Raw genomic sequence first — 26,227 nt, 5'->3', positions numbered from 1 at the left:
GCTAAATTGTCTTTTAAAATCACATTTCATTTTCTTTTAGGAACAACAATATTGTCTCATATTTTTATAGCACTTTAAGGTTTCTAAAGCCTTTTCCTCATAGTCACAATGGATTCATTGTAATTGTTAAAGCAGAAAATCCTAAGCAAATACAGATTTACGAACATCTAAGTTAAACTATTTCCTCAGTGGTTTCAAGTTTACTAGCTGAGCATATGGATCTATCATCATTGGCAGTAATGCAAAAGGCCTGAGTCCTCGGGTTGTACGGCTTGTGACATTTTTTGTAGTTCATCTAAGTATTCATAGCTCCTTGGTATCATTAGGAACAAAAATTATCATCATTCTAGACAGTGCTAGTTGACACAATGCTGGAGAATACAATGTATTACATTCCAACAGATTCTTCAACTTAAGCTTGAGAGAACACTGGACCATATTTTCCTAGTTCAAAACAAGAAAAAAAGGCTCCCCTCCACCTGCTTCAAATTACCCAGGAAACCATCTCAAAGTCAGGTTTTTGCTGCTCCTTGGTACCCCCAACACACAGCCCTCAGGCACAAAATAAGTACTTAAGAAATGCCAAGTTCTTCAAGTGACTGCTGCCAAAATATGTGTTCAGTGAACACTGATTAGGCATCTGTGCAAGGCGTTGTGCTGGAGGATACAGGACAGAATGGCAGAGGCTCTGCCTTCCAGAAGCTTACATTCTAATGAAAGGAAAGACCTGATAAAAATCAGTCTCACACAAAGCAGAGTGAGATGACTACACGACTTTTTCATGTTCTTTACATACGTAAGGACAAACGGGAACAGGCTAAGGTAAGGATTCAAAAAAAAGGAGAAAAAGATGTTCAAAAGAACCTTAGGCCAGGGGGATTTCCTGGCTCATTTCCTCCTATCCCCCAATTCTCTCCGCTAAGGGACATTGGGGATGAGGTTCCATCCTAGCCCAGGAGCCCTATGCAACAACTGTCTCTATGGAGAGAAGAAAGATCTTTCTCCTTGGAGCCAATGTTCCATTTAGAAGGAGCATCAGGCTCATTACTGAATATTAGAGCTTCAAACTAAAGAAGACTTCAGAGGTCGGGTCAGGGCTTGCTTCTTTAGACAGCATGCTCAAGAATTAAAAGGGATTTATACTTGATCCACATAAAAAAAATATGCCACTTGATGAATTATTTTTCCAATAAAATAATCTCTGAGAAATGCACTTTCAAACCATAACCAATTCTATCTTAGTTTTAAACATATGAGTTCAAACACAATTTTGGTGTCATCCTTCCAGATGTATGTTATATTATACGACTTCGACATGATATTTGGACACAATCTAATCTTATGTGTATTGCATGATTATTGACACTGCTCTATCGGACTAGTTATCAATTATGTGAATATTATGCGAATATTTTTATTTCATGGCCACATTGAAAATGGCAGTGCAGATACACAAATTAGTTGGGACCTACTTCATGCACCACTTTGTATGGCTACAAACTACAAAGAGGCCCTGGCTTGACCGTTAGACAGAAATGTGCTACACGCGCCATTCTTATGGGTCCTGCGTGATTTCTGCCTTTGCAATTTCATAAGGCTCTTCATTTGTTTGTTTGCCTCCTTTCAAAATACCACTTCTCCACCCTGGCAAAATCCATCGTAGGTAGAATGACAATAACCGGGATTCATCTTTAGCTCCTGTTGCAGAAAATTTATTCCCTCCAACACCTGAAATTACTGAAATGAAGACCTACCTGAAATATATTGGTTGATATCATCTCAGTGTTTAATCTGTCTATTTCCAGAACAATAGTTTTATTTTTTTTTCTTTCAAAGAGTTTTCAGAACACCCCTGATACACACTGTTCTGTCCCTGGGCCATTAAAATACTTTGAAAGGGGGCCTCCTGGCTAGGTTTTTATAGCAACAGGAAGTGGCAACCTTAGATTTGGCTGTCAGAAAAATCATCTTGTGAGGCTGGGATCATACTAAGAAAAAAAAAATCAATCTATCTTATTAATATAAATTTAACTTAAAAGAAAATTATGAGGCCTGCTTTTCTATGCTAGGATAAAGTTATAATTTTATCCTCCTAAAACTGTTGCATAAACATTTTGGTACAAATCTTAGAAGTATCAGAAGTGAAACAATGCCTGAACAATTATAGTGTTGGGTTCTATTTCAACTGTCTCTTGAGAAGTGAAACAAATTAGTAAAGGAATCACTATTTCTACGGTCTCCTTCATTTGGCTTTAAGTGGCTTTTGAAGGGAATATCCTCAGATGAGAAACTTCTAGCACTCATGCAGAGATGACCTGCTTAAAGAATCGGCTGCCTGATTAACTATTAACTGCTCTCAATAGGATTAGATAATTAAGGACACTGATGACCATTAATTAGGAGGAGGGCACCTTAATTTGTCACTTGATAGGGCCCTTACAATGATTTATAGGTTAGTGCTACTTGCAAATGTGAAGGGAAAGAGAAAAAGAGAGAGCACCATTAAGTTACCTTATCAAGTGGCCAGCTAAAGAGGCCAGAGGGTCACAGAAGGGCCAAAGTGGTCACTTAAGGGTGAAGTCCCAAACACCAAAGCAGTGCCAAGCCACATTGACCATCATTTGGTGATGAAGTAAAAAATATGCTAATTTATTGGTGGCAATTCTCCCTTTTTATGGTTTCAAGCAGTTAAGACAAGTGGCCTGCTTAAAAGCTTTTCATTTGAAAAGAGATTAAACAAAATGGTTTGTCAGGGCTGCCTGGCTGTTTTATGTCTTTGTTAAAAAAAAAAAAGGAAAAAAAAATAGCACCCAGTATACCGATAACTGTCACATCACACTCACCATGCTGTCTGGCTGGTCTCTCGAGCCTTTATTTCATGGGTAAATATAGCTTAATAGTTCTATATTCCACTGCTCTTTGCCAGATTAGGCTGAAATAAATCTTTTATATTACTGCCTTCTGTCAGTATTTGCTTACATAAAAATCACAGTGAAAAAAGTTTAAATTTAGAAATTTACTTAAGGATATTAGTGTAAATGATACTGCATTTAAAATGACATGCAAGAGCTAAAGGTGACTTCAGTAACAGGGAAGAAAAACGGTTTCCAAGTGCTGATCTCGACTCCTCCCTGAGCCCTGCAGCCCGGGAGGTACATCTTTCACAAATGAAAACATCCCTATGAGGGCAACAGCGAAGAGCTACTTTCCCACCCACAAGCAAGGGTGAATCATTCATGTTTAATTAAAATTTCTCCGGATATCTTTGGAAGCAGGTTATATTTATTACCAAAGTTTACAGGGTTGGTTTTTGTGTTTTTTTTACATATTTAAAACCAAAAATTAATTGTCTGATTTTGTATAGTAAAATCATGAACATTTTTACAGAGCAAAAATAAGACAAAAACTCTATCCAAAGGGTTCAGAAATCATCCCCCCAAACAAAAGAGAAATATGCAAAGTATTCCCTACAATTACGCATAAAGATCAGAGATCCCACTTCCTTTCAGAATACACAGAAGCAGAGGGGCTTCTGTCTCTTACCTCAATGGTGAAGACTTTCCTTTGGAGTTTGAAAGCAAGGTCCTTCGTGTCGGACACATCGCCAATCAGGCTATTGAGCCGGGGGATCTGGTGTATGTGAATCAAACCTTGCAGAAAGGAAATTAAAAGAAAAAAATTGAGAAAACGCTGTCATCAGATGCATAAATTAGAGAGTCTGACAGCAGAATTCTGTATATTTACACACGCATCCTCCCCTTTTTAAACTGGAGCTTACTACCAGGAGCAATGAAGCAAACGGTGCGATTATACTCAAGTAATCAAGCAGAATAAGATAAACAGAAATCCTTGTGCGAGGAAAACTAATTGCACTTTGGTACAGAAGTACAGATGTAAAGAGGGATCTTAATACTTGTCAAAACTACAGCCGGTTTGTGTGTGATTTCCGCTTGTATTTACAGTAAGCAAACACGGCTATCACCTTGCCCGCTGCCCACTGCACCACTGAGCGATCTTTATTTTATTAAATGCACCAGTAAGCAGCCGGCAAAACAAGGCTTGGGGGTGACTGATAACTGGGGAAGCGCTCATGAAAAGTATTTCATCGTGCCCCTCATTAATGACTTGACCAAACCGGGGGAGGAAATTACATTTCAGAGTACACTCGAGGCTGGAGCACAAACCTCAATGCCACCCCAAGCCCCGCGTCAGATCTCCCTGGAGCTGTGAGGAGCTTTATAGCAGCAGCGGGCAGACGGTGAGCTCTGCCCTCTCTTGTCAATGGAGAGTCAAGCTGATTTTTTCTGACAAGGACATTGGAGGGTTTTAGTGCAGCTTAATGTAGTTTCTGAACAACCCTTCCAGGGTCATTTTCCACAGATGAAAACCAGGAACGTTCTTTACTAACTTTTCTCTGCCGAAGCTTCTTCCCTCTTTAGTAGTTTTCATTGCAAGGCATCTGAACTCTAAGCAAGTGAGGGAGACCAATTCCAAACTGCTGCATATCAGACAAGAAATTTGATGATAGAGCACTTGCAATGACACACACACACACACACACACACACACACACACACACACACATAGCCGGGTGCAGCCATTTCAGGCTGTTTGGGGGCTTAGGAGGGGGAATGTGTTGTACAGTGTACTTTACTAACTTCCAACTGCACTACATCCATCTGTGGAAAAATATTCTCAAACACAATAGATGGCCTTCGGGGGGGGGAGGTAAGAGAGGGAATTTCTTATTTGGAAGAAATTATCTATCTATCACCTAGCTGAGAGGTAAGATTTGGGCAGACAGCCCTTAGGTCTGCAACTAAAAAGTACAGCTGGCACCATCTCAGACTTCACTTCAATAAGCAAATTCATTGGAATAAAACTGCCTGGTGGCCATCCTTTTATTTGACTGTTACTTATTCTGACCTCTGGCCCTTTTCCTACAGAGCTGTTTGGCCAGCTGGTACCTCTGAGTTTCTTGCAGAGTGAAATGAATAACTTCAGCTGAAAACTTTGAGCAACAGAGCCCAGCCTAATCCTCAGCCCTGAGTGCCCAATATGCAGCAAAGAGCAGACCCTGTTAACTGTGAACACAATTTTAATCATAAGAATCTGGGAGACTTCGGAAATACCAAATGGCATCATTATCACTCAATCCTTAAGGCTTATAATAGTTACATTATAATGGATGGACAAAAAAACCCAAAACAACAACAAAACCCCAACAACATTTGACATGAACGTTTTCAAAGAACATGAAAAAAAAATCCCTTATGTTCAAAAAAAAAAGATCTTGCAGAAAATAACCTCAAAATTCTCCTCTCCTAGTAAGAATGATTAGCTCTAAGGATAAATCCATCGCATGTCAGTGTGCACACGTCACCCAGGAAGCTCTGACACAAGCAGGCAAGCAAGCTCTGGAGCAGGTTTTGTCCCAAGCTCATCTCTTCAAGTAGCTATTGGAAGGCCAGGATAAACTGATGGGAGGGTGTGGACACTGACTTTAGCAAGTACAGATGGAATTTGCTGTTTTTAGTGTCCTTATTATCTCTACCCAATTTCTTGCAAAAGCCAGGGTGAGTGGCAAACAGGGCCGCTGTCTCGAAGGCTTCTTGCAGGCTTCCTTCCAATGAGCGGCAGTCAGCCGCTGGGCGGGAGGTTTCCATGGGACCACAGCGCTGACTGCCACAATCATCACATCAGTAATTTATGCAAACTCAGGGCACCATTCTGGATTAGCTTAGAAACCGTTTGCTATTCAGTTTTCTGTATCCATTTTAGATCGGAGCCATGCATATCTTCTAGTCTTTTGGCAGTTCTACTACAAGAATCTTTTTTGTTTTTTAAACTTTTGAAAATTTGGTCCCCAAATGCCTAACTACAAGCATAGCAACAAATCAGTTACAACTGAGAAACTGATGTGTTGCTGCTCGAGTAGGCCAAAGTTATTTTGAACTGATTTAACAAAAGAGATGATTTGTGATAAATAACCTTTTTGCAAGTGAAAAGAAAAACTGCCAGGAGAAGCAAATTTTGTACGTAGTAAATTTTAAATAATATAAACGTGTACATTTATTCACTTCAGCATACACATTATTACTTCAGTTTGAAACCTAGCAGATGAAAACTATTGATTTCACTGCAATTTTAGCTCCCTGTTCACATTATTGCCCAATCTCCTCTCCATGTGAATTCCCCAGAACCTGCCTGTTAAGATGTACATCTGACTGAGCTATGCCTTAGTAATAGGGCTTGACAACATGCAAGGAGTGGCCATGCTTCTTCTGCAGCCTTAATGCACTTTGCTGAAAAATAGCCTAACTCAGGACTAGTCACAAAGGAGGTACCAGTTAAGAAGTAGACTCGAAATGAAATCAAATGCTGGTGAATCACAGATATTACAATTGGACAAGATATTTCCAAGTACTAAAAAATGGTACTTACCATGGAAATCCTTATATAGAGAATTGGCTTCTCTCTCAGAACCGAGAAATGATTCAAGACCAACTACTGTATCCGACAAGCTTCTAATTCTTGCAGTAATTGCTTTATTCTGTAAAACATGGAAAAATACTAATTTTACAAATATTTTAATTTCACAAATATAAGCAACATTCATACAATAAGATTTTATTTATTATTGACAGACTGGAGTAAAATAGGGAAAAAATGGAGAAATAAAGTAGAATGCTTCATATAGCTGTCACTGTGGGAAGCGATGCCTGAGTCAGCACCACATGCAAGACCATTTGCAGGGGCCAGGTCTGGTCTCAGTAGTGAACAGGAGCTGGTTTTCTGCTGTCTTTAGGTTAAGGCTGTGCTCATCAGTAGAGCTTCTTGATTCCCAGGCCGCTTCACCCACCACCTCTTGGGGGCTTGGCAGACAACAGAAATCAAGGGAGTAGCAGGGAATACTATTCAGGATCAGGCAGAGGTCTCCTTGCCGCCTGTCAGCTGGGATGGGCTCATAGGCCTGCAACAGCTGAGGTCTTACTATGGAATAGAAGAAGCCCTGAAGGATCCAGCTAAGAGACTGCAGGTCTTGTTGGGTTACTGAGTCTCCCTGCCCTGTCTCCAAATGCTGCCCCTCGGTAATTGGGTCAAGAACAAAGGCACAGTAAAGAAGACGAGCAACCAACACAGGACCAACAAAGAGTCCCTGGTTTGTTCCTCTTGAGGCAATACCAGCTGTACCAAAATACTGCATTATCATCAATGCTAACAATGAATCCTGTTATTACAACACTGAATTGTGTCATAAATAACTGAAAGCTAAATTCCTAGAGTATATCCATCTGCGGAGCAGCAATGGCTCTGAAAATACTCAGAATTCTATGTCTATCTGAATGTAAGTATCCACCTTGCAAAGTCTTGACAACTCACTCAACTATAAAACATAAAGACTGAGTATGACTTTTAGATTTTGACAGGGATTAGACCAGAAAAATGTTATGTATGAGAATGTCTTAGACATGTTTATTTTGAAAAGTTTGCTGTAAGTTGAGGACATTTTTACTCATTTAATTTGATTTAATATTTTATGAAGTCCCCATTTCAAACACTGGTCCAAAATATCTTCTCCTTTTCTTTGTATCTTAGTGCTTGGTACACAGTAGATACTTATTAAATGCTGGGTGACTAATTAGAGGATTAGACTAATGGTTTAAAATGAGCATTGAATAAAGAAATATAAATTCAAATAGTTAAGAAAATGTAGCAAATCCTTTACTTGTTTCCATAGATGAGGAAGGACCAATGATGGCCAAGGCATTATGCTGAAATTTCTTGCCTACCTACACTACATGTGGCTTAAGGGGTTTTCCATAAGTAGGAAGGCACATTTGTCTTTTTTCAAAAAATCCAGCAAAAACAATTAAAATTTAAAAAAAAATCAAACCTGAGGAACAAGCAAAAACAATAGCACAACTTAGACTTGAGAATATGTATTTGTATGTATATGTGTCCATATCTTCTTTAGAGGGTTTTCTATGTAATGTGAGAAAAGAACTCAGATTGATTACTTATTTCCATCCATTTCCCACTGGAGATAATCCTACTCCAGAATAACAGTGTCTTCATATGCTAAATACACATCCTTTTCAGCATTTCTTTAGCCAAAGACCACTATATCAAACTCATCCAGGTTGGGTTTCAGCCAGTTATTCTTCACCCAAACAAAAATGTCTGCCAGACATTCCAACAGCTGGGAGACAGTTCACAGTGAGTCAACTTGAAAATGATTCATTGTGCTTAGTATTGAACAATGTTGGGGTGGGGGCAGGTCAGTATTGGAGGGTGAGAACAAGTGGGAGATAAGGAAAGACAACCAGCAGGCGCTCATCACTTCTTCAGCCCTCACTTTTGGGATAAGCTCAAGTAGGATAAGTTCCACTGTCATGGATTACAGATGAACATTTGTTAATGTCCTGACAAATTTCTTAATCAAAGATGGCAGCTTTGCTATTGTCTTTCTAGAAATAAGTAAGCCTAAGTTTAGGATCTAGATATTGGAAACTGTAGGGATGAAAGAAATAGCTTAGCTGGACTCTAACTGGCATTTAAGTCACCTAAGTCATCTTTTTCAATGACTCTAAAAAGGCATCACAGAGGGTATGTAGATATGTGACTGTTATGAAATCTCTGCATATTTTAAAAATTAGGATTATTTCCTCCATCTCATTAGGAGGATTCAGACTGGTTCATCTACTCTCTATTTAGCTAAAGAGGGTCTCTTCTCTCTCTCTCTCTCTCTCTCTCTCTCTCTCTCTCTCTCTGTTATATCTTACTTTCTCACCAATTACTTCCATAATAGCTGGCTATCATTATTACTTTTAAAACTCCATCATCAGCTGGAATGATATCTAGAAGGAAATCTAGTAGCCAGTCTGGAGGAGAAACAAGTGAACTGTAACTGCTCCAGGCTTTGGCAGCACGAAGTGCTATCTATCTAGGAGTCCCTCCTTCCCCAGGAAGTTGGTAACCATCTTTCACTGTTTCATTTTTGACTTGCAGAGGCTTACCACCTAGCTATTAAAAACAAACCGAGTTCTATCGTAGATGCTTGAATGAAGTGAAAGAGCAAAAATAAACCATTAACATTAAAGGACTTATATTTAACAATGACTCTTACTGCTCTCTGCATGCTAATTTTGGTAAACAGTTTGTTTTAAATTGTGCAGGAAGCCACTTCGAATGGGAGAGTTGTGCAGCTATCAAGAGGATGACTACATGGTACAGGGCCTGGGAAATTATATATGGTTAAGACCTGCTCCATTTTTGACTGAGTTAACCTTTATTTTCATTATAAGCTCATCCATTCTTCTGGTTTGATCTGGGACCAAAACACATATTTCTGTAGGGGAACATGCAGCATAAAAAAGTTTTAAAATTGTATTACAAGTTGCTTTTATGCCAATACTTTTATTTATAAAGAGTAAAATGCACGCCCCTCTCTATCTCCTTAATATCATCTTAAATTTCCCCCATTTTAATGGTCTTTAAATAATAATAGTAATAACAATACTAAATGGTTTTTCGATTGAGAAGCCATTTTTGATTGAAAAAAGAATCCAAAGTTACCAGCTTAAAAAAAAAACGGAAAGCATAAAAACCAGCAATGTACTTTATGGAGAACGCAGCACGGTCAATAAATTGTCCTAACCATCCCATGTGTTTGAAGAGATTCAGCAGGATGCTTTCTGCACAGGCCTTGGAGCCTGAAGCTCCATTTTGTGTTCACTTGGATTCTGGTTGCCTCAGTCTTACAGCATCAGGCAAAACGTTTTAATCGCACTAGAGCGAGGGATTCAATTGTATGGTGCATACTTGGGCACAGGGAATGAACATAATTATTCATAGTGAATTTGTAAAATTTACACTTCCCAACATGCGATATCTCGTGACAGGGCACTCAGCCTTGGTTAACATCAGTGCATTATTCTGATGGTGGCAGTGTTTGCAAGGCATGCTGACATCACCAATGTACGTAGCACATACTGCCGCTCATCATCTTTGCCCATCTGGACTTGAAAATCTACCAGAGCTCCAAAATCCCTCTTGCTCCATACAAATCTCCATCCAGCTACTCAGGGAAAGTTGGCAGTTCTGGAAAGCAGCCAAGACATGGCTAGGAGGGAAGCCAGAAGAGGAGAGAGCCAGTGGCCAGCAGTTTTAAGAGGGTTTTTTTGGCAGCTATGAAAGGCATTGTTTTAAATTATATAAAAAACATATTAAAGCTCCCAGTTGCATTGTAATTTTATATGAATCACTTAAATTAAAACTTATGATATTGTTGCAAAGGTAGAAGCAGATTAAATCAGACCTCCTGCAGTGGTTCTACTTTTGCCCTTGACTCACATGTTGGTGTTTTGGTTCCTAATGTTTCTTCTTTGGTTTGGCAGAAAGTGGATTATTTTAAAGGCCTCTTAACAAAATTCGCTGAGCCAATTTTGAAATCAAGGAGATGCATTTTGCATTGCTTTTCCACTTACCTCACTAAAAAACCCAATATGTACTTTAAAAAGTGCTCTCGATCACATGGTGAAGATTAACATGTTAAAATCATGCTGCCTCTTCCATTTTCATCATCCATCCAAAATCAAAGTCAAGCAGAAGAGCTCAAACCCTAGATATCTGTCTCACTTTTACTTCTTAAGCCATGAAGTCCCCAATAATGTAAGACACATTATATCAAAACAAAATGTACTTCCAAGAAATATTGTAATAGCAGTATCAAAAATTAATTAACCCATACTAACTTAATCATCATGAAGCTTGAAAGGAATTAGCCAATTAGCATAATGCACATATGCGAAGCCTTGGCTAGAACAAACCCTATGGTTGCTCACTTTGCACTCAATTTTGAGTGGAGGCAGCAATCAAAGTATTATGAAAGACACAGCTCCCAAATTTGAAAGTGTCAAGCAACATCACAACTCTAAGGAGAATCCAAGAAAGAGAGACAACCGAGTAGATGGAAAGCATGGTCAAATGAATGTGGCGGAAAAATGATAAAGGGATATAACCCTGGCTCTTTGGCCAGAGTCAACGGTACAAGTTTAAGCTGCTACTTCAAGATGTCTTGAATCTATGGACTTACTATACAATATTGCATGTAATTAAGGTTCATAAAAACAGTAAGACTGGTATTGCCAACAGCTCATATACATAAAGCCATTTTCTAGAAAACTAAAACACAGATACATGAAAATACCCAGAAATTATAATGTCCTTGTAACATCTTAAAACGTTTAGATCAAAGGATTAAAACATACTGAGGGCTATTCCATCATAGATAATCTCTACTTAATAGTAATTTATTTACTTTTTAAATATTTTAATTTTTGGCTCAAATTATACAATTAATTTATACTGTTTTTTCAATATTCTTCACAATTTTTTCCCCAGGGTTCATAATTATTAATTAGTTTTTTATTCTATCAAATAGCTCTTTACAAAAAGGAGATGGGGATGGTTTTGCTCACAATTCTAAAGTTACTAAAATACGGGTATTATAACTATATATACATTAATATACTTAATTTTAAAGATTAAACTACTAAGAGATTATGTTAAAATGGTGGTACTATTTGATTAAGAAAAAAAAATTCCAGGTTCAACATTCTGATCTAAAACTAGAAAGGTTCTTACTACAAACTATAGTAAAACATTTTTGTTTTCAAGGTAGAAGATTGCATCATCTATGAAATTAGTGATGAGCAATTACGTTAAATCAGTGACGGTGTTTGATTACAAAAATGAATGTTCCCAAATTCAATATTTTGGTCATAGGACCACAGATCTAAAGAGAGGAAAGGGGTCTGGGGTCTAACAGGTCAAATAATTTCAAAGTCAAAGAATACTTATGTAAGAGAAGCAGGGAATTTCTGGAACCTTCTACGATTCAAAAGCCAACCTTGGATTTTCTTGGTCATCTCTCCTTATTTGAAGAAATTAAAAACAAACCCCAAGAAAACAGCTTTGGTCTTCTTTCTAATCCTCAAAAGTTCCAGGACTTTTACTTGTACTCTATGCGAAGGACGAATTGAAAGGTCCCTTCTGGACGATTCTGCTAAGTTAATGATAGTAAAATCCTCATTTCATGCACATGCAAAATAAGTTGCACAAGTAAAGTGACAAAATTAATAAATATAAGACACTGATCCATCTTTTTCATGGGTATTAGTCAATAACTTGGGATTCCAAACCGTGATATATAGACTTTTTGTTACTTTTTATAAAGTCATTTCAAGTATATTGTTATTTTAAATCATTTAGAACAACCTTCAATTTTGATGAAGGAGTCAGGGTACCAACCAAAGCACAGAACATACGTACAACATTCTTACTTGTTGGTTGGAGAAGCTGCTAAGTGTAATGGATAGAGCACTGGAGCAACAGATAGGGCAATGGACTTTGGAGTCAAGAAGACTTGGGTTTCGATTCTGCCTCTGAGACCAACCAGCTGTGTGACTGTGGAACATGTCACTTAACCTCGAAAGCCTCTCGTTTCCTTGGTGACCTCTGAGGTCCCTTCTAGCCCTAAATCTATGATCCTTGGTAAGCCTGGAACTTAAATATCACAAGCAGTTGAAGTAAATCTTATATATTTTGAAAATGCTCTTGACAATTGCAAAGTGGGACTCATTTTAAGCAACTACGATGATCACTGGCTACTGCCTAATTCATGATGGCTAGCTACATAATACAATCAGGGCTTTATCCAAGCAAACCTATACCGTAACCAAGCAATGGACAGAAATGAATAGAATGCGGCAACAATCAAAATTGCAATAGTTCATTTTAGATGCATATTCCCAAACCCTACAAAGCAGTTAGGTGCAGCTTGTGAAAATGACCTCATTTTTTTTTCTCCTGGGGAACACAAATGATATTTAAGGAACATTTTTCTAGTTTTAAAAACTTGACAAGTCATAGAGTTTAGCAAGTCAGAATTTGTCGCCTACCATTTTCTTCTGGAAACCCTAAAAACACAGTTCACAGATGTCCAAAACCCCAACTCAGCCTGCCTAAACAATTGCTGATATCCAAACAGTCCAAGGAACATCCAGCTGATGTTGGTGATGCAGTGGCAGGTTAAAGATACTAAAGTTTAAAATCAGCTTACGATCCACCCATATTGAGTATAAAATTATAGCCTGTCATTAGGAGCAGGCTGACAAAGCCAGGTCCAGATGGGAGACTGGCTGGGAAAAATGCTGAGGCAGGTGGGAAGATGATGGGAACCTGATGGAAGACAGGACTGCTCCCTCTGCTGGCAAGGCCCTCACCTGCTTTAATTTTTAACTAATGACTTGCTTTTCTTTAATTATTTAGAACATAACCCAATAAATAATGTAGAGTATTCCATTCTCAGGCTGCTAGTATGTGTTTGGACATTTCTGAACTCACTGTGCCCTATATTTTACCAGAATAATTTGTCAGAGCTATAGGCTCCAATGCTTCACCAGGGGTCCAATTATTTATCTTGTAATTTAATTGCATAATAAACATGTGCAAATCTAATTTTACTCTTAAGATACCAAGCCCTTTAAAAATTAAAGCCACCTCTGAATTATTTCATTAACATATATTTTCATTTAGAAAAATATTGTAGAAGTCTATGCTTTACAGTTTCTTGCTCAGGCTTAATATAATGTACCATAATGAAATAATATAGAAATGAACCAAATAAATCAACTATACAGGATACAAGAAAACAGCATGTCAGAGCAAAACAGAAGAGATGTACAGCGCCAAACCTATCTAATGACCTAATGATGTGAGTTTGCAGACGTTATGTACTAATGTGTGGGGAATTTGGAGCTGATGTTTATACAAAAACTTGTTAAATTTTACAGCAAAAAATTATTCGTTATTTGATTTGTGATGTAAGTTAATAGCTGCAGCAAAAACATTTAGTAAAAATCTGTTCCTAGATTCTGGCCTATCACCAGAAGCTCCCAGAACAGGAGGGATCAGCTTTTTCCCCCACTGTTCTCCTCTGAATCCTGGCTGAAAAGACACTCCAGCTCCCAGCCTTCCAGAAGGCTCCATCCCAGGAATCCTCGGCTGCCATTTGGTCGGCTGATTTTAATCTCACAGGACTTTCTTACAGTGGCTCCACTATGCTGAACTGGCACACTTGCTTCTAGAAGGGAGTTATTATTAAACTTGTAGGTCAATTGTGGCACTAACAACTCTTTGGAAGCTTTCAGCCACAGTGTACAATTTGCTGGTCTAATTAAATATTAATTCCAAGTGTTACATTTTGTGGCTAAGAGCTTTTATTTTCCATTATCAGTCTGGAAGAGAAAGAGGTTACAAGGCTAATTTAATCTGTCTTCCCCATCTCCCCCCAGCATTAAAGCTTAACTACATAGGGCATAAAAACATCATTAAAAATGCAACAACTCTTTATATAACAATAATAATGTAATTAATAGAGAAGACCTAAAGCATAAAGGCAGAATATAATAACTTGAATAGCAAGGATAACGCCAGCAGCTACAAAAGTTGTAGCAACCATGTTTTGTACAATCAAGTTTCAGGGATAGTCTTATTTTGAAGGAAAATATCTTCAAAGATTTAAACATAAATCTGCAACTACATATACTGATAGATGAAATTTTAAACCTAGATTTTTCCAAAGAAATCACACTTAAGATGGAAAAAAAACCCAACCTTTCAATTCTGGAAAGTTTGCAAAATAAAGGAACATATAAAAAGGGTGGTGGTTTTTACTCTATAGTAAAAAATTACTTAAGATAATAAATTAGAAATATGTGTATATCTATGATAAATATATGTCCCTCCATCTCTATATTCTGCCTCTCTATAGCTATAGAAATTGGTTATTTAACCCTGTTTGAATAAAGTGAGTGAATACCCTGGTTCCCTCCTCCCTTTTGCTTCCAGAACAGTTGTGTCCACCATGCCTGGACACTGGGCATCATAAAGACTATGTATGTGGTTCAGTGACCAAAGATTCCATATGTCCAAACAGATGACTCTATTTCCATAGTGTGATAGGATATTGAACTATTTAGACTATTTACACTTGAAAACTTTGGACCTAAATGATACTTCAGCTAATGATAACAACAATAATAATGTTAAAGCTACATTAAAAAAAACCAAAAGATTAAAAATATTTAATTTTCTATAGTCTCATAAAATATGCTCTGATTGGACTAAGAAAAGTATCTAAGTTACAATGGTTATTTCTTGTTTTTATGGTGTATTTTAATTTATATTATATCAATGGTTATTTCTTGTTTTTATGGTGTATTTTAATTTATGTTATATATTATTTAGAGCTAATATTTAAAGGCAACCTAAAAATAACTTGCTATCAGTGCCATATTAGCGATGCCATTTTAATTCTTATGTTTTTATATTTAGAGTCTATTTGGAGATTATCTTTCTACAGAGTTCTGAATAAATTTCTCCAAGAATATAAATTAAATTACTACGTGAACTTGTGAAATTAATAAGCATTTAAACCTATGCAAGATTAAAATTAAATAAAATAACATTAAGTGAATAATTTCATTTTGAAAAACAAAGAAAAAATCAGGTAGACAGAAGACTTAAGGACTCAAAACTGTAAAAGAAAAGTTACAAATAAACACTGGTAGGATCTGGTTAAAAGAAAACTAGACAATTCACACACTCTTAGAGTATAGTAATATTTAATAATATAATACATAGCTCTATAGTAATTCTAAACATTTACAAACCAGATAAAATGGCAAAGAAAACATTAAAAAATAGGGCTAGATTTAGTGGAATAAAGTTTAACTTATTAAAAACATGTTCTTTATGCTGTCTAAGACTGTCATTATTTACGTGTGTTTTTGGTGGCTGACAATACCTGCAGGATTATAAGGAAGACTGTGATAAGTACAGGCTGGTCAGAAATCAATAGAATCTACAATCTCAATCTCAAACACTGGCATAATGTTTTTTACAAGCATTTATTAATAAATAGCAAGAGCTCAAATCTTTAATTTCATCATTAAAATTTCTTCTTAAAGTACATAGGAAAAAAGAGCATTTAAAATATCTGGTGATATGACATTGCTACATTTCCCACAACAATGCTCACATCTTCAACTAAATCAAAAATATAACTGAATATTTTATAGTTGTGAACTCACAAAAATATATTAGCTCTTCCCTGTGCAATTACTCTTAGTTATTTTTTTAAGAATAAAAGATTTCACACTGAGTGAAATTCACAAGCCCATGGGAGTCCATATCTCACAATCCCCCATTAGTGGTAGGTTCTAAAGCAGTCTGTTGCTGGACTTAAGTTTAGCTGCTAAAATACTCAGTATGAACACAGAGGTCTGTGGATATGAAAAGGGTTGTTTTCTGAGTATCCCTATACTCCGTGGGTCCAAAGCCCCAGTACAGTAATACTGTAGATCAATTTCCCAACCCATCATTTTAAATATGGATTATTATAACACATTAACTAAACCTCATTTGGCTTTGAAGGGGTCCCACAACAATCTATTTCTTACTGAATTTGCCTTAGTCAATTAACTACCCTTGGCATAAGCTAGCTGATACTGAGAGGTAACAGTGTTCTCCAATGAGGCAGATTCACGACTTAAGAAAGATGATAAAATCAATATAGACTGAACTGTTGCATAGCATGGTGATTTTATGATAATAACTTGTGTGAGGCTTTCACTGAACCAGCATCAGACTCAAATCCTTGACTGATATGGAATCTTTTTGGATTTGAAACTAATCCTAATTTTAAGCCAACACTGACATTTTGTAAACAAAGCTAATGTACAAAAATACTGATGATTTTTAGAATTTTGTTAGTAGTTGGCATTACTATTTAGTCTATGTGATAGCAAGTAAGTTTTCATTATTACACTATTAGCATTCAAACTTACAAGGAATATTTAAGCCGCACTTGCATTTAAAATCATATTCATTTTAAGTCATTTGAAGCCCTGAATAATCCACAATAATACAAAGTAACTTTTTGAGAGAGAAAGCTTAAAAAAAGAAAATTAAAAAAGAACAAAGTAGAAAATTAACCTTTCATCAATTATTTTAATTGCAATTTTGTATCTATAGTCTCAGAGAGTATTTTCAATTCATTTAAAATAGCAATCAACTAAAACTTGTCATACATTGCGTGAATAAAATGAAGCAGGCAAATTTTACTTGTATTCCTTTTTTACCTTTGCCAATTAAATTGTATCCTCCAGTCAAGAAAGCAGTGCATTTTATATTTCTTAAAAAGATGAATGAAAGTTATTGGGTGACCATTTTTTTTCTTAAGCATAAATTTCACTACTGGAAATCCCCTAAAAGTTGAAGAAACCCCTTAAAAGAACTTCGAGACTTAGATGCCCAGCGTTCCTCTTAAAGGCTGCTCAAACAGAAGCAAAAATAAAGCAGATAGAAGATTTCTGCTTTAATTTGGAAATGGAAAACACATTCATCAGCTGATTATAAACCAGATTCTTCACTCTACAGACTTGTTTTATTTTTTTCTGGGCCTGCCAAGTGTGGAAGTTAAACAGCAGAATACTGATTATCTGTCTCAAAGTTATCATCTTGCAAAAACACTCATTAAAAAGTCAGGGCCATTGCAAGAACCGTCTGCTTGCTGTTACAGGATAGAGAAAGACTTGGGATACAGTGGCTGAGAAATAGAATCATAACTTTTCTTTCAACATGTAAATTACTAACATTTCACACAAATTCTTAAAAATGAAGATAAACTAGCATTCTCACCAATTTGTGAATAAATCAGTGTGTAGATATAGAAAGAGAATATTAACACCACCACCACCACCACAACAACAACAACAAAAACTCCCCACTCCATCCCTCATAAGAGAGTTGTGAAAGATTGAGTTGTGAGAATGTGAGCAGCTGCTGTTATTCTAACTAAAGGTCTGTCTACTGCTCAACTCTGAGAGACCACATGTTCGGCTGTCCTCTCATCTTGCCAACCTCACCAATTAACTATCAACATGGAGGGCCATACACATGCTCTCGGGGGCTCTTTAACAGGCTTCTTGGCGAGTGGAACAACTACACAGCAGGGCTCTGGGAACGGAGTAATGCAGGATATAGGGAACCTTTGGTAGTTTTGCTCTTCCTAATGACAGTTCACTCCTTAGTTCAGTGTTTAACGGAGGTTGTATTAAGTTCAATCATTTCCACACAGGTTTTTAACACAACATGTCTGAGCAGATGGCTAAAAAACTGTACAGAGAAAGTAAGTAATTTTTGTCATCATACTTTTCATCTTTTAGTTTGTTTTTTGGAGTGAACGCACTTTAAGACATTAAGAACATACACGATTTTTCAATTCATTTTTTCCCCTCAATGACAGTTGGAAGAATTTCTATATATTTATTTCAAAATATGCTTGCTTTTTCCTTTCATGTTATCTTGCAAGTAAGGAATCTCTAACCTTAAACGAACAAAAAAGTCAAGGCCTGAGGTACATGCAGATTATTCCAGATTAAGATTTTAAAATCACTCTTGTTTGCTTTACTTGTCTTATTCTATTGTAACAATGGGTTAACAGCGAACCTATGCCGTTATTTTCCCCATCTTAACCTTTTCTCCTCTTTACAATTTCCTTAACTATGTGTTACTTCCCTACAATGAAATTAAACATGGGAAGAATGCCAAAAATGCAATAAAGGGTAACTAATCATTACTGTACAAGCCTGACAGAACATTAACAACTAAAGTGAGAATGCTGATTGGCTGCTAAACAAACGGAAGAAACAGGAATGTTCTGTGCACTTTTAACACAGGAATCCTTCATGTCATAGATAAAGGCTTTACAGTGCCATTACTATTACATTGGAAATGATGGAATCCTTTTTTCAAGCATCCCAAATGTAAGCCTCTTCCCTTGCATTCAACAACCACTTTGATAATAACTCCTAACTGTCTAGAGCTCTCTCCCAAGACTCTTATTCTTCAGGTACTCATTCCCAAGTCTTCCATTCTCTCTTCTAAGTTGCTGCTGCTATTGTACTAGGGAGGTCTACCTTAGCTAAGCACTCCACCCTGCCTCTGCAATATCAGTTACTGTAACACACTGAAATCCTGGCCTTCTCAACTCTTATGAATTGGTCATGCTAGAGTAGAATCAAGATGGAAAGTGTGTGAATAATTTTCTTTATAATACCATGATGCTGTCAGGGTTTACTTGGCCTCTTGACTGTTTCTGGCACTGGCCCACTGGATTCCCTCACACTAAAGAGATGGACTAACTTTGTTGGTGCCTTTCTTTAAAGGAGAAAGAAAACTGGAGAACTCCATTGGTTCCAATCTTTCTTGGCTGCTCAGGTTTCTACGGCTCCTCTTTTGTGGTCTGATACTTTTTGGTGACTTTGTACTTTTGGACTCTGTTAGGGATAATTCTGGCTTCTAAGTGCTATTTGTAAATGCAGCACTTCCTGGTTCTGTATGATTATTTGTATTCACCTTTCTGACATCCCACTGCCAATTCACTGGATCTGGAGCTGGAAGGGGCTTTATAGAGCAATCTAGTCTAACCCCCTCATTTTACAGATGAGGAAACTGAAATTTCCCAGAGGTGAAGTGACTTGCCTGACATCATAAAGGGAGTAAGCAGATGAGACAGGATTTGAACCTGCCTACTTTGTAAATCTGATGCTTTTTACACTCCACCATGCTGTCTGAACTTCTGTCTTAGGTTATGACACCAGAGGTTGACATATCTTAAACACTAAAGGGAACTCTATATCTGGCTTTAGGTAATGTCTAAAGTTTTAAACAAACTACTATACTGTCATATAACTATTTAAAAATGATCATCTTAAATTTGAGGTCTTATGAACTACGAGTAATTTATTAGAAAGGTTTTTTTTTAAGTTGTCTGAAGCTAGACTAGAAAACTGCTATATTCTAAGACAGCAAAGCTGTCTAGGGAATACAGATAATTTTTCAATTTATTAAAACAACACCTCTATCAAACTTCAATCTTCATCTATCATACACAATTTCATATTCTTACCCAAATCTTAGTTTCTTCATATTTTCCTCCCAAAATGGCCTCAGGTTCCTTATCTGTAAAATGGGTGTGAGGTTGCATTGGATGATCTCTAAGGAACTTTTGAGCTCTAAATCTATAATCCTATGACTTCAACTTGTTTTACAATAATTGTTATTTTTAACTTTAGTTATCTCCACCACAGAGGGCTAACTAATCAACTTCCGTTTTTTGCATATTGTTGCTTTTATCAGATCAATCAGTCATTAGTTCTTTGAGGGCTCAGTCAGAATGCTGCCAGGCCATCAGATAGAAACATTAATATACTCGGCCTTTCTACAGTCATTAAACAGGGAAGAAATTCCTGTGGAGCTGGGGTCAGCCACCAACTGCTGATTTAAATTTTTAAACAGTAATAGCAACTTTAACATAGGGAATTTCAAAAAATGAAGAATTAGTTGTTGTCAAGGTGAGTTCAAAATAAGTACTTTCCTTTTACCTAACTTACCTGCTTCATTAGCTGATTTATTACTGATTAGATATCAATATAAGCATTTCCTTCTGAAGAGCTCAAATTATTGGGATATTAAAATTTTAAACCAAACAACCAAATTTCAGCTCTAAAACATTTTTCCATTTCAAAATTAAAAAATGGGGAGCTAGGAGGATACCTAGAGAGAGAGTAGGAAAGAGAAATAAAAAAAAAGAGAGCAACACCAAATATCAGATAAACATAACAGGTTGAAATCCCTGGTTTTTGATGTGTCTCCAAAATGGCGGCACATACATTTCATTAAGATGCACTAATGTTCACAGTCTTTGCATTTTGAGCTAGAAGGGACCTTCTAGGTGAGCTCCTAATCTGAATCCTTGATTTTACAGGTGATGAAAATGAGTCTAAAAGAGGTGAAATGAATGTCAAAGGTCACACTCTAATCAAGCCTGGACTTCCGAATCTGAATCCAATGATCAATCCAAGCAACACACATGGCAGTGCCCAACCTTTGGTTTGGGGCATGGCATTAGGATTTATTTAATAAAAATCAATTGCTCTATTTTACTATTCACCAAAAGCAATGTGATTTCTTTGATTCCATTGATCTTTTTTTAGGATAGTTTAGGAAGCAGGTGAAACAGTGATGGCTTTTTTTTCAATACCAAAACAATCAAAAGGGAAATACACGTAGAATCAGGAGACTACAGCAAGACGAACACAGGAGCTGGAAGCAGATCTGGTGAGTTCTGGCTCTTCCACTTCCTAGAGTCATAAGTTATTGCCCCTCTCTGTGCCTTGATTTCCTTCTCTGGAAAAAAAGGCATCGTTCTAGACAATCTCAGATCCCTTCCAGTTCTAGATCCTATTTCACCATTTTAAGGAGGCAAGAAGGACTAATACTGTGAGCTCCCAGACCAAAACAAGAGTGTTCTTTTTCAAGGTTTTGTGTTTCCAGTCATCGGGGTTCTACTTGGAAGTCACAGAAATATGGGTATTTACTAGCAGGAAGAAGTCACCAGTTGAATGAGTTTCTGCTGCAACAAAGGTAAGCACTTGGAAAGATGAAATTGAAGGGCAAGATGATACTCCCTTTCCTGCTACAACACTAAGGACATATCTAGAGGAAGGGGTACCATTAGTATCCTTCCTTTTAAATACTACAAATGTGAAGAAATATTGCATTGGTCTGAATATAAGCTACATCCTTCTCCCATATCTGATATGCAAAATTAAGTGTGGTATTTATTTTTCCAATGTGAATCCAAATGAACTTTAAAAAAAAAAGCTTTCAAGGAAAGCTCATTTTAAGAATTCGGCTTATATTGAGGAGGACAGAAGGGAGTGTTTATTCAAACCAATATAATATGCAATTATGTTTCATAGACAATAGGAAAAACTGTTAATCTAGAAGAATTCTCAAGGCATTTGGGGGTTAAAGAAAAAAATTCTAAAAATGAGATAATTTTGCAAAGCGTTGTCCAGTTCCTTTTGCCCTGGAAATAGCTGAAGAACAGACATATATTGAAATTACCATTCAAAAGCCTTAGTCATTCCTGATTGAGCACCATGATTTAGAAAGTCCCACAAGGAGTATGCAGTCATTACTTCACTAAAGGTGAAGGGACAATGAGGGGAAAGAAAACGATAATAATATCAAATACTAGCTAAACATAACAGGCAAAATCCCATTTGCAAAAACTCAATGAAATAAACAAAAATCAATGAGCAATCTGATGGTGTTCTTGCTGGAGCTCCAAACTGGTGGTGTTTAAGAATCATTTGGCTAGCTATGGTCAGCTATCTTGCAATGTTGATGTTTATAATACAATATCTAAGCTATCATTTCTTCTGCAGCACTGAATAATTCTCACCACTGTTAAAAGCTTCCATAATCAATACAAATAGGGATTTTAATTACTTTGTGATGACTGTCTTCTAAAGGAGCTCTCCCCCATGCCTCCTGGTTTTCCTGGTCTCCTTCAAGACCCAGCTAACATCCCGCCTTCTACAAGAAGCCTTTCCTAGTCCTCCTTAATTTTAATTTCTTCCCTTGGAGACTGCCCCAGTTCATCCTGGCTTCATCTTATTTGTACATAGTTGCTTGCAAGTTGTATTCCCCATTCTACTGTGAGCTCCTTGCTAGTCTAGGACTGTCTTTTATTTTTCTTTGTATACTCAACATTTAGCACATAGCAGGAGCTTAATAGTGCTAGTTGACTGAATGATAAAAACCAGTGTACAAACAATAACACCTTTAGTCTAGGATTATGGCCCCAAACTCTTTAAGTCACCATCTTTCCAGTCAATCAAGTCTGCAACTTTGGTATATTTCTTGACTATTTTTTCTAGGTTACCCCATATATCCAGCTTTTTTTTTTTAAAGTTCATTTGGATTCACACTGGAAAAATAAATATCACACTTAATTTTGCATATCAGATATGGGAGAAGGATGTAGCTTATATTCAGACCAATGCAATATTTCTTCACATTTGTAATATTTAAAAGGAAGGATACTAACGGTACCCCTTCCTCTAGATATGTGCTTAGTGTTGTAGCAGGAAAGGGAGTATCATCTTGCCCTTCAATTCCATCTTTCCAAATATCAAGATATTTCATATATGTCCTCTTATCTCTACTAACAAAGTGAAAATGCAAGTACAGGCCCTCATAACGTCTCTCTTAGATCACTATAATAGCAAGTTCTAATTGGATTCACTGACTCAAGTCTCTTTCCACTACAACCCATGCTCTACACAGCTGCCAAAGAGATTTTCCTCAAGTTTAGGTCTGACCATGTGACTCCCACCTCTATCCTCCTGGCCCCTGCCATAAATTCCAATGGCTCTTACCTCTAGAATCAAATAGAAACTCCTCTGTTTGGCATTTAAATCTTAGGCACAACCTGGGCCCGTCCTAATTTTTCAGTCCTCTTACATATGACTGCCCTCCATGCACTGTGCAATTCAACCTACTGGTCTACTTGCTGCTCCTGAAACATGGTGCTTTCTACTCCTAGTGCTTAACACAGCATTTGATCTTTATTAACAACTTAATAAATGCTTGCTGATTGATTGATTCAAAAACTTGCTCACTGTGGTTCAGGCTTGCTGAACTGCAAATGTGACCAAAATTCATGATATCTGGATGTCACACGATGTGTGCTGGACAAGCAAATTGAGAAAACGGTACCAGATCAATTAGACAAAAGCAGGAATTTAGGTACATTAAGTATAGAATCAGGAAGAGGGGGTGAATTTGTAATTTCATCGGTATAGGGAACTCCAGGATGAGGAAAGCCACTCTAGCAGTGTCGGTCAGCACCTTCTCCACAAGTGAGAGTCTTCAGAGGGCTGAGGAATGAACACGATGAAAGCTTAAGTGACCTTCCCAGGGCTCCAGAGCCAGTGTGTCAGAAGTGTGTGCGCTCAGGTCTTCCTGGATCTAAGGCCTGTTTTCTATCCACTATGCCATGCTGCCTCTCATTAAGTAGACTAGTAAAAATACAAATTGAAAAATGCTGATAATAACACGTAAAGATATTAGTAGGCAGGATGAGCCCTAAAAACATATGCTATCATTATTAGAGAGACAGTAAAAAACAAAACAAAACAGGCATATCACTACTGTATTGATTTCATTAGTTAACACTGGTAGACAACAGGAAAAAAAATTAAAAGTGACATCTTATACGAAGTAAAATGACTTATTTAGTCTAGTAACATAGTCTAGTTAGGTATGTGAATTCAGTATTCTCCTAAGATCTACATCAAAGACCTACTTGATGCCTTGTTATGGCATGCTCTCCACCCAAACTGACAACTTTGGCAGATCCTACTACATAGCAAAGGCTTTGTGAGGTGATTCAGCAGTGTAGGGGAGTCACCTGCTGAGTCTGGAGACACTTGTCACTGAAAAGTTAGCCAGCAGGTGATGATTTTATTGTGGGGAGTAGGGGGGTTGGGGGGAAGGCTGAGGGGAAGCACGTGGAGGAGCAATTTATCTGCTTAATGGAATAAAATGGTCACAGTTTAAGAAATGTGGTCAGGGCAGGAGCCTGTTTTTATTTATGAAGAAAATCAACAATGAAAAAAAAACCAGGGTGACAGTCATAAATGAAGATGACCACATGCCAGTGAAAGCACTATCTACCAGAAGGTGGCCTGCAAGGGACAAAACATCTCCTTAGACACGGACATATTTTAGGAATGGTAGAAATAGTTATGATCAAATTTGATGACTAAGGAAGGTTTGGTTCTGAGAACTGATATGCCAGTGGTTTCCAATCTTTTCCTGATGGGAAACTACGTTCGATTTCTTGGATGTCCTAAGACTGCTACAGAGGAAGACCAGAGAAGCTGGATGCTAATGACAGTAGGGAGGATGGTGGGGGTGAGATGAGGCAGGTGGCTCGAGGGGCTTTCTACAACTCATACACATGAGGGCAGGGCTCTGGAAATTGAACATGATCAACCAGTGGTAAGCCTTGAGAGATGCAGAAGAATAGCATTTTTCAGTGATGGCAAATGAGAAATTTAATAATAAGATTAATTCAGTGACTTAATTTCTTTCTAATGCAGGATTATTCTCTATGGCATGTTTTTAGTGTTGCTAAGTCCTTCTATTCCCCCCAATTGGACTTAATTATTATTTCAATTATGATGCATAATGTACCTAAGCTTTTGAGATGCTATAAAGCATGCCTAAAGAACACAAGCTCTGCCCTTATTTTACTTAGTAAATGATACAACTATGTCATTGGTTTAAAAATCTCAGAGGATTCTCTGGTTTTGTAATAACTTTCAATTTACTCTATTATCTATGTTGCAAAAATTGGTCTGTTTTCCCAATATTTTTCCACTAAGTTCTGCCACTTCCCCAACATTTCACAACTAGCAAAGAATTTTTAGGTGGGTATAATATATATAGCTCCACTAAAACTACTTTAACTGTCTAAGGTTCCTTTATCTTTAGATGTTATTCAAATGGAATTCTGGGACATTACTTGTTGATGAGGAAGAAGAAATGGTGCATTACTAGGAGGTGTGTGCCACATTTGAACAATCCAAAATCTGCTATAGCACTGAAGAAAGAATAAGCAAATCAACAATCACCAATCAACCAATAAATATTTTTAAGTGTCTACTATGTCAGGCACTGTGCTAAGCACTGGACAGAGAGAAGCATAATTTATAAGAGATTTTACTATCACAGAAACCTAAAATGTTAGAAACATGGCCTTTGAAACAATGTGACAATGATGTACAACAATAATTTGACTAAATATCTAGTAAAGCTGCTTCTTTTTTTTTTTAGTTTAAACAATACAACTAGTTAAAAACATTCTTCATTTTCCTACCTGAATTAGATGTGATGGTACTGTGATGATACAGGCTGACAGAGACATTCTGAGAAGACCACGGAGGACATACAGGAATCGTGTAAGACTATGCATATGTTCAGGGCTGTCAGCACAGCAGATGTCATCTCCCCACAAAGGGGAGCCAAGACTCTGAATCCCAATTCTTAAAATGTTTTTTTGTTTTTTCTAAAAGGCAATGGAAGAAAGTAATTTATTAATTTTTTGGTTAATTGGTAGGAGCATATTTATTTTACATGTGTCAGAATACACTGTTTTATTTACATTAAGACTTGGGATCAAAAATTAAAAGTGAGGTATAATGTAAAAATTAATTGATCAAAGTATTGAAATAAA

At 37.0% G+C, this 26,227-nt stretch overlaps 1 protein-coding gene across 1 annotated transcript in view; it reads right to left on the bottom strand.

The window, feature by feature from the left end:
• Nucleotides 1-26,227, bottom strand: part of ELP4 (elongator acetyltransferase complex subunit 4) — a 259,098-nt gene that overhangs the window by 143,079 nt on the left and 89,792 nt on the right. The window contains exons 7-9 of the mRNA XM_020963880.2: nucleotides 25,871-26,059; nucleotides 6,445-6,553; nucleotides 3,544-3,650 (exon numbers count right to left, since the gene is read on the bottom strand). Coding sequence (XP_020819539.1) covers nucleotides 3,544-3,650; nucleotides 6,445-6,553; nucleotides 25,871-26,059 — 405 coding nt within the window. The remainder of the gene's footprint in view (nucleotides 1-3,543; nucleotides 3,651-6,444; nucleotides 6,554-25,870; nucleotides 26,060-26,227) is intronic.

Source organism: Phascolarctos cinereus, unplaced genomic scaffold (genome assembly GCF_003287225.1).
Source record: "Phascolarctos cinereus isolate Bilbo 61053 unplaced genomic scaffold, phaCin_HiC Scaffold_9;HRSCAF=440, whole genome shotgun sequence".
Lineage (NCBI taxonomy): Eukaryota > Metazoa > Chordata > Mammalia > Diprotodontia > Phascolarctidae > Phascolarctos > Phascolarctos cinereus.
The sequence above is the reverse complement of the archived record's forward strand: the minus strand, read 5'-3'. Positions and strand labels throughout refer to the sequence as shown.